The sequence below is a fragment of the Triticum aestivum genome, chromosome 4A (genome assembly GCF_018294505.1).
Source record: "Triticum aestivum cultivar Chinese Spring chromosome 4A, IWGSC CS RefSeq v2.1, whole genome shotgun sequence".
Taxonomy (NCBI): Eukaryota; Viridiplantae; Streptophyta; class Magnoliopsida; order Poales; family Poaceae; genus Triticum; species Triticum aestivum.
Genome location: NC_057803.1, coordinates 38,693,847 through 38,706,459, shown reverse-complemented (window position 1 = coordinate 38,706,459; position 12,613 = coordinate 38,693,847). Strand labels below are relative to the sequence as shown.

Sequence of the window (12,613 nt, the reverse complement as noted above, 5' to 3'; positions counted from 1 at the left end):
AAAAGGAGGCATGCTCACACTAAAAAATGTTTATTATCTTTCTCTTTTACGAACAACCAAGCATTGCCAGACATGACCACGGAAGGAAGATCTGAACAAAAAAGGGCAACCCCTGTAACATGAACATGAAAAGGGAACAAAAAATCAAGAACCCGGGTATGGAGTGTGTTACTCCGTGGAAGGTGCGGCAAAACCATGCTGAATTTGTGGCCGATTCATGGACATGACCACGGAAGGAAGATCTGAACAAAAAAGGGCAACCCCTGTAACATGAACATGAAAAGGGAACAAAAATCAAGAACCCGGGTATGGAGTGTGTTACTCCGTGGAAGGTGCGGCAAAACCATGCTGAATTTGTGGCCGATTCATGGCGGTAGGTAATGATGGGGCAGAGCCGCCAGACGTACATGTCTACCCTACCACAAAGCAGGACACCACCTGCTGTCTTTCCACCACAATTCTAGTCATTGACCACCATCGAGGGCGTTTGCTTCCGGATCTAGATGGGGGATGGTGCCAAGAAGGGACCACAGGCAACATGAAGGCAGACGGCGGCCGGAGCTGGGCGGAGGGAAGCCGACGGCGAACACCCAAGGCCCTCCCATGACGGAGCAGCACTGATGTATACGATAGGGCCGAGCCGCTAGACACCTCCCTCCGCCCCAGCTATTCACCTCGAACTTACTAACATATGTGTCCACAGTCCATTACCATCCGATGCGGTTCACCCCTTGTCAAACGTTTACCCAAACAGCTTTCACACCACCGATTCACCAGGAGCTTCAAAATCATGGGAGCTTAGTAACTTTATCGATTTGGTCGATGGAAATGTCTGGATCATAACCACTATAACATTACACATCCGATGATGCACAAATAAAGAAACGAGGCCCAACAATAGTGGAAAATAAACGACAATAGAACATGTATTTGGCGAAACCTCCATACTACAATATCAAACATGAATTGAAATTAACAATCTAGAAAGAAAAAAACATGACAGATGCAGTCTTGGTCATTTTTCCTTTTGTGGCATCCCCGAGAAGTGACAGGGGAAGAAAGGATATTAATCTTAATGATAAAAACATACGAACACATAGGTAGTACATCGATATCTAGATGATACATTACAGATAGTTCAGGTGGTTCCAAAAGTAAGGCAAGGGGCAAACGTAGAAGGTCCAATATACATGAGCATGATACATGGATTATATTTATAGGCGATAGTCGACGGTACGCCTTGCGCATTGCCTTGCGTCTGAAGTAGAATGTCTCCCTCATGTATGTTTGCTGACGGCGGAACTCAGTTGGTTGTTATGGCGGTCATCTTGTCATTTCCTGTGATGAGGCGAGTGACGACGAAGACCTCGCCATCTGCAAGCTTGATTGACAATGCATTTTGATCCTGGTTAATGCACACCTGGAGGTACTCTTCTGTTTAGTGAACCTGAAAATAGTGGGAATATCAAGAGAACCAATGAGAATGTTGTCTGTGACAATATGATTTTAGATAGAAAATTGTCGGTAAAAAATGTGTCCTTATATTAAACATTCCTCCTGAATGAGATCAGAAAAGAGATACAAGATTTGTTAAAGAAATAACAAAATCTAAGAGAAGTGATACATCGTACTGTAATTTTCACGAACATTGTAGTTTGAACAACCTAGTGCTGACAGAATAATCATGAGGGATGCATAGCAAAGGAAGTAATTTCTTACAAGAATAACAAAGAGATGATTTCTATGTAATTCAGGTTGAAGCCAATTGTATTAACACAATACAGTTAATGTGTTAATTAAAGATATTATAAAGGTGCCAGGCATGTTTTGAACCTCTCTGCGCACTCGTATTGCTGGAGCGCCTCGATGCATTCTCTATGCATTTTCACGTGTTCACACACATTTGCCTTCCACAAATAGCAAACTAACTCATGTTAGCATCAAGTTATTTGCTTTCTTCTGTATAGCGGATGAAAGCTTTGGCCTAATTAAAAAAAGCAAGCTTTACTCACAAGGCAGAAAAATAAAATAAGATGATTACATAAAATGAATCATCATTTTCCATGCCAGTCAGACAAAAAAAAGGAACCACGACTTGGAATCATGCCTACCACTACCACATGCTCTTGGTTCATCAACTCATATGCTGGTGACCAAACTATTCATAGATATATCTTATTTATTGGAATCATAAGTATGCAAATCAGATATAAAAGCAACTCACCGAACTTCTCATTAAAGCCTTGACTGAATGCCTGTAGGCAGACATATTCTGTTTCACATTTTTTTCCCCTGGAGTTTGTCGCAAACAAGAAAACAAATCTTCGGGTTGACAGATAGAGAAATTGAAAATTCAAGAAACCATGCACGTCTGATTATTTCAATAGCTCGTAAGCCTCAAGCTCATCCCCTCCCTCTTGCACATATCCCTGAACTCTTATAATCGGTCTCTGTCTTTGCTCTATCTAATCTGGATGTTCTATATGACACACAAAAGGAGTTTGCTGAATCTAGGAATTCAGACCGGCATTGGTGTAGCTCGCTACTGTGTCGTGAATTCACAATCTACAGTTTATATATGAACTCACATGTTCCCTATGGGAAAAGGCTAATCTTATGTACTCCCTCCGTTCCTAAATATTTGTCTTTCTAGAGATTTCAACAAGTGACTAGATACAAAGCCAAATGAGTGAATCTATGCTCTAAAATATGTCTATATACATCCGTATGTGGTGTCCGTTTGAAATCTCTAAAAAGACAAATATTTAGGAACCGAGGGAGTACTAAACTCAAATGAATAAATCGTTGAGTTTCAGACAGCATCGTACACTAAATAGATTAATAATTATGTCTTTCTGCCATTTGACTGACTAATATCTTGAATATCTCATCAGCTATTTTCTCCTGTTAGAATACACGAGAGGCAAAAACAGGAACACATGATGAACTAAGAATTTATTTTCAGCACAACAATGAAAACAACAAAAAGTGAGCTGTAACTAATTGAAGAATGACAGTGTATCTCACAGGTTTAAACAAATTGAAGTATCTACATCGACTGACTTAGGATCAAAGGGAAACCTCCATTGCAAGCATTCATTATAGACATCTGTTGTGATGCAAAGAAATATTATCTGAATTCCACTTTTGCTAATAGTAATAGAAGCACACAAATGTAATGACCAGAGAGCATGTAAGAAAGCCGGAAAAGAAATGCATTCTTCTCAGGTAAGGAGAATATCTTATATGAATCGTGCTTCCCCTAGTTATGTTACTAAAAAGATGAATTACACAATTATATAAAAAAGCATGAGAACTACATTCCAACTCAACTAAATCAAGTTACCCCCCCCCCCCCCCCCTCCTCCCCAAAAAAAAGACTCAACTAAATCAAGTAGGAACCCCAACTTGAATAGATGTTCTGATGTTTTTACTTTGAAAACATAAACACCTGATGAAGGCTAATTAGAACTACTTGCTTGGAGTGGGCATAGATGCAAATCTGTTCCCGCCTGTTTATCAACCCTCTTGACATAATCTAAACATTCCCTGTACAAAAGCAAAGGATAATTGTTCTTAAGGGCAAACTGGCATATGATCTTGAAATACAAATCATTTCCATGATAGAAGTGGTGACTGTAGGAATGATGCAGGGAAAAGCACCAGCTTGGGAAATGGAGAACCAACACCATTATATAGATCAATAAAGCATAGATGGGGGAAAAGAACCACATGGAGTACCCTGCTTCCAATAGTAAAAGCCTAGGCACCACAAAACTATAGATGTTTCTGTTTCTGTTTCTGTTTCGGTGATGCTTAAGAACGTGAATTTCGTGGAGTGTTGCAACTAATTTTATTGATACCTTATTATAGATCCCTCTGAACTGCCAGCAAGTACCACAAACTCATCCTTGAACTAGCAGTGCTGCTTCAGAATCCACCTCCAGTAGAGTAATGATTTGTCTGCATCGTACACCCGCAGCCCCTGCAGAACAAAATTCCACACTAAAGCCTGTTAGGCCTCTCCTCTGTAAAGATAAACTACCCTAATTTCACCTCAAATAAATGCATCAAATTTGGAAGCCAGGAGCCAGAGATAACAATGGGGTGAGACATCTCACAGAGTCGCGGGAGGAAACTATGATGTTGTTAGCGCGAATCGGACACTGGAGACAGCACCGGCGCCGGCTGCCAGCCCACGCCTTGCCAGTCGGTGACGCGAAGTGTTGACCAGCTGGCCGCCGCGAGGAAGAGGTTGCTGCGTGGACCCGGCACTGTAGGTCCTCTTCGTCTTGCCTGGGTGCCACAATAGCGGAGCGCATAAACCAGAGGTTCAGATGCACCGCCCTCCATTGTGGGCCTCTTGAGAGCTAGCTAGGCGGTGCCAGGTAGGAACGCGCCCCTTCTCGTTAGTTTTATGCGATATGTGTCGTACAGGTGCATGCAAGTGATGCTATGCTTCGGATCAGAGCGAAAATATATACTACTCCCTCCGTTCCAAAATAGATGACCCAACTTTGTACTAAAGTTAGTATAAAGTTGGGTCATCTATTTTGGAACGGAGGGAGTATATGAAAGCAATGGCAGATGCAAACGTAACAAACTACAAGTGCAATGCACCTTATGACACTTTGGATAAAAGAGATACAAATTCTGGGAGAAAAGTAGCAGTATAAAAATGGTTCACAGTGTAAATTTACAAGCATGCATATATCAACATTTAGCCATTCAGCCCTTAGATAAAATTTTGCAGTTTCAACAGAAAAATTTAGGTGCTGATCCCGTGATTCTTCGGGTTTCACCCACCTCCTAAAGGTGCGATAGCACAAATTAGAACGTTACCTTGATAAAATTTTAGATCTCTGCTATCAGGCAGCTAGAAAGCTTGACTTATTCATTCAACTGAATCCATGGCGCTAATACCAGTAACCTTGAGATTTTCGGTGACATCCTCAGTTTTATGGTCTGTGGACAAAGCATTTCTTAACACATCACCTAAGTCTTTAATGGGAGGTCCAAACATCAGAACTCATGTATCCAGGAGCATGGGTCCGAGAGGAGAAGATTGGGACAACCATCTAAATCCTGATGTATCTACAATTCACCGAGATTTTCATGGTAATGAACTCGCAACTGAGAAATTTGGAGTACAAAACAAAGCAAATATATCACAATCATATATATATCCTGAAGCATGGCGGTGTCAAAAATAAATATGATGGATGATCTTATTCTTATCTTATTATGTGCACTATAGACAGAATATATGTTAAAACTATGCACCACTGTCTTTCTGAACCAGTACTCAAAGAATTTAGGATACCTTTCTAAAAATCTACATGTTGTACATTGTCTGCAATGAGAATGAATACAATTTTTTTAGTACACTATTGTTTCCTGGTTGCACAGACTTGAGCACAAAAGCAAGCTCACTAAATTTCCTAACAAACCTTCTGAAAGAATTTCAGGAAAAAAGAAATCATACCAGTTTAGCTCCTTTAGAGGCTGCAGTTGATATACATTGAAATTAAAATTGTTCCCATTTGACAAAATCTGGTCCAACACATCTTGCATTGTTCACATGTGCAGCCCTATGAGAGATACGGAGGGCCCTTTCCTTCAAAGATTATGTAGATGCTGAATTGTCCACATGAGGGACAAATTTAACAAACCAACAAGCTCATATTCTCTCACCCATCTTTTTGTACCATCCTGTAGTTTTCTGCCGGAGATGAGAACTTAATTATTCTTAACATCTCTTTCTTGGAGCTAACAAAACGAACCTTTCTTGGTACTTAACATTATTTTGTAATTTCATCGCTAGTTGCACAGGGCAATCGGCACCGGTGCAACGTGACCTTAGCATAACCCAACATGATAGACTCACCGTCAAAAGGAAGAAGCCTGTACGATCAGATCCAAGCCAAGATATATATAATTTAAAAGGGCTGCAACTTATTAAGCTTTAAACAGCAAATAGCTTCCCAATTTTTTCATGCACTAAAGCAAAAGAGAATCAAAAAAAGAATTTGTAACAACCTCACTTCCAACATCCTTGTTCTACCTCAGAGTGTTGTCATCATACTTCTAAATTTAAGGGCCTTCTCCTATCATAAGCTGCAGGTATAAATAAAAAAACATGAGATAATTCAATACAAGATAAAGGTTCCAATTGAATCCTTGTGTTTAGCAGTTCCCTAAAGATATAGGAGGAGCTAGAAAAGTAAAGAGTAATACTAACACGCTCAGTGCACCGCCTCGCTTCGCATGACCATACAACTTCATGACAATCACAGCACCAACGGAAGCACTTTGTTTGAATGCTTATGCCTAATCAAAAGCAGCATGAACAATGCTGCCATCCATCACAAATATCATCAGGTCTCGTTTCTGTGGAAAAACCATAAGGTCGGCGAAAATCTCAATAAAAGAGGATAACAATAACAATGCAAGACTACGAGCTTCTGCAACTTGACGCATTTCCTCAAAAAGTGCAGCCTTCTGGTTATGGTGCCCACTCGTGTCGACAATAATGAGAATGAGATAATATTTCACTTCCCTGAACCTTTCCAGGCCCTCAACGGAAATCCTCTTTGCAGTATCTAATTCCATGTAGCTGCAAAGGCGGCGATTTATATTTAGCGCAGATCTTGGGGAGAAGCTTTTAATCCATATGAGTAAATCTGTCAATGTAAGGTAACTTCCGTAAAAAGGTATGTAACCTTGGTTGCATTCTGCTTCAACTGATCAAAACTACCTTTAATATCTGCTGACTAACTTGAGCATGAAACACAATGAGAGCATCCCAATACTGTGGCTAAGATGGCATGCCAAAGTTCGTTCTCATCTTCTATTTCACACAAATCAATTGCGCACGACAAGATCGGTTGACACTTGCAAGGAATGTAGATTTAGTAATTGGCGAGTTCATCAAAACGTAGTGCAGAATTTCGCTTGTCCAGTACGAGTGACCTCACACATTTACACAGGAGTATAAAGTTAACAAGGGCATTGTAGGACTAAATCGCAAATGGGCGTGACAGAAAATCCGTAATCAATGTCAATGTACAACTGGAATGAATTGAGATTGGGACAAGAAGATCGACGACGGAACGTACGGACCTTGTGTGGGGGCTGCAGTAGTCCAACTGCCTGCCGGCGCTGTCAAAGACGAGGATGTCGACTTCCGCCTCGCAGAGCACGACGAGCTCTTGCGCCTCCCTCACTAGTCCGCCATTGCGCTCGCCGAAGGTGGCCCACCGCGAGGCGTCGCCGTCGACCATCCCACGCCCTATGATGAGGTGCTTGTTGGTGCTCGTGATCTGGTACCTCTTTTCGCCGGCTACACCCTCGCCGCCGACCTCCTGGCGGCGCTGCTGTCGCGCCTCCTTGTCCGCCGGTCCAGATGTGCTGGAGCGGGTAGGAGCCGACCAGGGGTAGGGGAGGAGGTCGAGCAGCGCCAGCGCCAGCGCACATCTCATCCGCGGCGGCGGCGGCGGAGAAGCAGGGGAGGGGCGTGGGGCTGGAGGGGAGGAAACGAGAAAGAGAGGGGTCGCGTGGTTTCAATCCTTCATCGCTAACCGGGGGAGGTGTTATTTGCGTGAGATGTGATCAGGCGACCGCTCATGTGAGACACGCCACTGACATTAGCCCAGCAACATGACGCGACCCACATGCAGAGACAACAGAGAGCTTCGCCCAATCGGCAACTGAAGAGACAAAGAGCAACGTCCAATCGGCCCTCTTCTTCGGCTTTTTTTTTCACCTCATACAATAAAAAGACAGGTGGACATCGCCAGGAGCCGCCCTTTGCGCCACCGTTAAAGGGTTGTATGAGATGCTCATGTGGCTGACCTTGAGAGGTTTGATCTTCAATCAGGCACATCTCGAGAAATGCACACAAGAACAAGTCAAATTTCACGAGATGTTCGGTGCCGTGAGAGGAATGGTCCGAGAGAAGGTACTCCCTCCGGTCATTTTTACTCCGCGTATTAGATTTGAGTTAAGTCAAACTTTATAAAGTTTGACTAAATATATATTAAAAAGTATCAATATGTACACTACCAAATATATATACTATTAAACTACATTTCATAATGAATTTAACAATATCAATTTGACATTGTGAATGTTATACATTTTTTCTATAAGTTTGATCAAAGTAGAAATGCTTTGACTTTGGAAAAAAACTTATATATGAAGACTAAAAATGACCGGAGGGAGTACAACGAAGGTGAAACCACGGCCAATGCCTGACAGTGGGGACCCCCCCCCCTCCCACCCCCCAAACAAAACCTCGGGGCAGTAGAGGGCTCTATTCCTAGGGAGCTTTGTAGTTGTAGTGATAAGTGCAATTCCAACGCGGTTCACCAAGACAGACACCACCAAATATCCACAGACAGAAATAGGGGTGAGGCCATCCAACGTCCGACCATTTTCTATGAAAAATGAATAGAACCAAACCAAATGACCACCTCTATTCACTTTGGCAAATGTATCTAGATCCATAACAGTTCAACCAACCATACATTTAAATCTAAAAGCACTCCTCGAAAGATGTACTACATTCTAAAAGATGCTCAACAAGTTTCTTAATTTTATTGATCCCAAAAGCAGCCTTCGTTCAAGCTTCCTGCCCTCGATCTTGAACTTCTTCATAGGTTGGTTGTGTTGTCATGGACACTGAGCTTCATCCAACAATGCATCCTTGTGAAGGGCTTGCACTCCGTCATATGGTACAACCCACACGTGCGCCAGAGCTAGAAAATGATGTGGTCAACAAGTTGCAACATTAAGAAAATCAATGAAATGACCAAAACATAGAGCAACAAGAGGCAAAACTTACGAGCTCTTCGAGGGACGCACCCCTTGGCTACCTTGTTCGCACTTGTGCATACGTAGTGCGATAGTTGCTGATGACATTTTGAATGGCATGCCATCGGTGGAGTAGTGACCTCACACCGCGATCATGGATCACTTATGTCACAGAGTGTGTAGTGCTTGTGCTCATTGAACCAAAGATGCACATGTTGCCAAAATGACGCATTATGCTTCAAGCCTTGAAACTCCACACCAATGCATCACACAACAATTCATCCTCCTTCACCGAGTATCATGTTTCCTTCAAAGTCAACAACAACAATGTCGAAATATTTCGTTGTGGCATTTGTCCAAACACTTTTCGGGCGTGGCGACAACAGGGACATGTAGTACCTGGGTGTCAGCGGGATTCGTGGTGGAACGGCGGCATAGGGCAAGGTGGGCAGACATTTTGCTAGATTGGCAGAGGTTCGGTAAGGCATGGGCAACAATCTGGGTGGTACAACGACGATGTTGGTTACTGAGGATGTGGATACAGAGCAAACAAGAGGGCCGGAGTGGGAAAAATGGATTCGAGTGGGGTATTTGGATGGTCCGGTGATGTCTAAGGGTCTGATGTGGCGAATGCGCGGACTTCCCCAAACCACTAGGTTTCGCCAGTTTGTAACATTTCGGACATTCAGACCAGTCCTTAAAAATTTAGTGGCCGGTGTTGGATGGCAAAAAAATGTCTGGACTCTTCGGACCGAACATTTAGAAGCAATTTGGTGGACCGCGTTGGAGTTGCCCTAAGGTGTTGACAGCTCTATGCAGATTTTGCCTGACCGTAAAGTATTCTCAAGATAAAATGTGTACTATCACATTTAAATTTGCCAGTTTATTAAAGTTGAAAACATCTAGATGTCCCCTATGAAGGAAATATGACCTAGAGGCAATAATAAAGTTGTTATTTTATATTTTCTTATTCATGATCAAGGTTTATTATTCATGCTAGAATTGTATTGATCGAAAACCTAAATACATGTGTGAATACACAAATACCGTGTCCCTAGTAAGCCTCTACTAGACTAGCTCGTTGATCAAAGATGGTAAAGGTTTCCTAACCATAGACATGTGTTGTCATTTGATAACGGGATCACATCATTAGGAGAATGATGTGATGGACAAGACCCATTGGTTAGCTTAGCATATTGATCGTTCAGTTTATTGTTGTTGCTTTCTTCATGTCAAATACATATTCCTTTGACTATAAAAGTATGCAACTCCCGGATACCGGAGGAATACTTTGTGTGCTATCAAATATCACAACGTAACTAGGTGATCACAAAGATGCTCTACAGGTATCTGCGAAGGTATTTGTTGAGTTGGCATAGATCGAGATTAGGATTTCTCACTCTGAGTATCGGAGAGGTATCTCTGGGCCCTCTCGGTAATACACATCATAAGCTTGCAAGCAAATGACTAAGGAGTTAGTCACGAGGTGATGTATTACGAAACAAGTAAAGAGACTTGCAGGTAACGAGATTGAACTAGGTATGAAGATACTGACGATCGAATCTCGGGCAAATAACATACCGATGGACAAAGGGAATAACGTATGTTGTTATGCGGTTTGATCGATAAAGATCTTCATAGAATATGTAGGAACCAATATGAGCATCCAGATTCCGCTATTGTTTATCGACCGGAGATGAGTCTCAGTCATGTCTACATAGTTCTCGAACCCGTAGGGTCCGCACGCTTAACGTTCGATGATGATATGTATTATGAGTTATGTGATTTAATGTACGAAGGTTGTTCGGAGTCCCGGATGTGATCACGAACATGACAAGGAGTCTCTAAATGGTCGAGACATAAAGATTGATATATTGGACAATGTTATTCGGACACCGAAAGTGTTCCGGAGAGTTTCGGATAAAAACCCTCCTCCCCCCACCCCCGGGAAGTTAATGGGCCACCATGGGCCTTAGAGGAGATAGGGCCGGCCGGGAGGTGGAGCGGGCCCCCTAGTCCGAATTAGACAAGGGGTGGGGGCAGCGCCCCCTCCTTCCTTCTCTCCCCTTCCTCCTTCCTTCCCCTCCTTGTTGGACTAGGAAAGGGGGGAACCTACTCCTAGTAGGAGTAGGATCCCCCCCCCCCCTTGGGGCGTGCCCCTTGAGGCCGGCCGACCCCCTCCTTCCCTCCTTTATATACGAGGGAAGGGGGCACCTCATAGACACACAAGTTGATTTCTTAGCTGTGTGCGGTGCCCCTCCACAGATTTCCACCTCGGTCATATTGTCGTAGTATCTTCATCATCACCGTTAACACGCCGTCGTGCTGACGAAACTCTCCCTCGGCCTCAGCTGGATCTAGAGTTCGAGGGACGTCACCGAGCTGAACGTGTGCAGATCGCGGAGGTGCCATGCATTCGGTACTTGACCGGTTGGATCGCAAAGACGTTCGACTACATCAACCGCGTTACTCAACGCTTCCGCTTTCGGTCTATGAGGGTACGTAGACACACTCTTCCCTCTCCTTGGTATGCATCTCCTAAATAGATCTTGCGTAATTGTAGGAAAATTTTGAAATATTGCGTTCCCCAACAACAGGTATGGCAGGAGGTGGGATGATCCTCCGGGATACTCAGGGAAACATCATATTCAGCACTTGCCGTGAACTCCGTACATGTGATAACGTGCTGGTCGCCGATCTCGCGTGAGAGGCCCCCGTGAACTTGGTTGTGGCTATATCTGGCCATGGGTCGGGCCTTAAAAAGTCCATGGCAGAAAACTGAGGCACATGCCCTCCCAGGCCCTACCATCGGGCCTACTTTTCAAGCCCAAGTCTGGCCCATCTGGTAAAAAGCCCTGAAAAGCCCTTAGAGCTTAGGGCCATGGGCCGGGCCTCTTCCTTAAAATGCCAATATGCCAAGCCCAAGCCCGTCCAGGCCCTGCTGGTGGGCTCAAAACTCAGGCCCAAGCCCAGCCCACGGGCAAGCCCATCGGGCCTAGGCCCTGGATTTTAGGGCCGGGCCTGGCTCAAAACTCAGGCCCAAGCCCAGCCCACGGGCAAGCCCATCGGGCCTAGGCCCTGGATTTTAGGTCCGGGCCTGGGTGGGCCGACAGGGCCGGGCCGGAGATGGCCAGGACTAGTTGTGGCTGAGTGGCCCCCATGAGTAATGAAAATCTCCTTTACCCCGCAAAAAAGTAAAAGTAAATGAAAAAAAATCAGTATTATTATCTAAAAAAGAAGTTAAACTCAGCAAAACTGAAAAGGAAATGTTGTGTTCGAGTCCGGCTCGGACGCCGCAGAGAAGTTGGCACCGTTTAGTGCTGCAAATCCGAAATCGCCAAGAAGAAAGTTCCGTGAGAATCACCGTATGTATAGTTGGTGGAGATGGTCGACCGGTTTCAAGAATTTCTCGTTAGATAACATCGCCCGGGATCGCCGCTTCACACATACCGGACGGAGATAGCGTCGAGAAGCGAAGGCATGTCGAAGCGGCGCAGGTCCGACGACGAGGGCGGTCCAAGGTCCAGGCGGTCACACGGCCGGCGGCATCATCTGTACATCGCGGTGGACGACTGGACCGAGGGCTACAGCATATACAAGGTGGACGTCGCCGACTTGGATGGCGATTCTGGCGCCGACTTGGACTCGCAGGCCAGTCGCCTCCCCGTACCGCCGGTCCTGCGCCGACTTGGATGCTGCCTTTCGAAGGGCAGGCCTACTACGACGGCGAGGTGGATGCATGGGTGGGTCTCTGCCGAGCCAGGTATCCTATGCTCCTGCGACGTCGTGTCTGCCGGTG

The 12,613-nt window shown here is 44.4% G+C and overlaps 1 protein-coding gene across 18 annotated transcripts; it reads right to left on the bottom strand.

Moving 5' to 3' along the window:
• Window positions 1–1,004: 1,004 nt before the first annotated feature.
• On the bottom strand, window positions 1,005–7,623 carry LOC123085002 (uncharacterized). 18 transcript variants are annotated; one of them, XR_006439536.1, is made up of 6 exons: window positions 7,123–7,623; window positions 6,242–6,683; window positions 4,122–6,117; window positions 3,864–3,985; window positions 1,834–3,549; window positions 1,005–1,447 (listed from the first exon to the last, which is right to left on the bottom strand). XR_006439536.1 is itself a non-coding variant. In XM_044506554.1 (3 exons), the coding sequence occupies exons 1-2, from the start codon at window positions 7,479–7,481 to the stop codon at window positions 6,331–6,333; spliced, it is 645 nt and encodes a 214-aa protein (XP_044362489.1). In that variant the 5' UTR covers window positions 7,482–7,620; the 3' UTR covers window positions 1,005–6,117; window positions 6,242–6,330. The 18 variants fall into 18 exon arrangements, 1 of the variants encoding a protein (XP_044362489.1); XR_006439542.1 differs by having other exon boundaries at window positions 1,834–4,296; window positions 4,843–4,965; window positions 5,486–6,117; XR_006439543.1 differs by having other exon boundaries at window positions 1,834–5,722; window positions 5,888–5,904; window positions 6,040–6,117.
• Window positions 7,624–12,613: the final 4,990 nt, after the last annotated feature.

Coding starts and splice junctions, on each gene's coding strand:
- LOC123085002 (XM_044506554.1), bottom strand. CDS start 7,481: ATGAGATGTGCGCTGGCGCTGGCGCTGCTCGACCTCCTCCCCTACCCC. Junction 6,617..7,122: donor TACTGCAGCCCCCACACAAG/GTCCGTACGTTC, acceptor CCGCCTTTGCAG/CTACATGGAATTAGATACTG.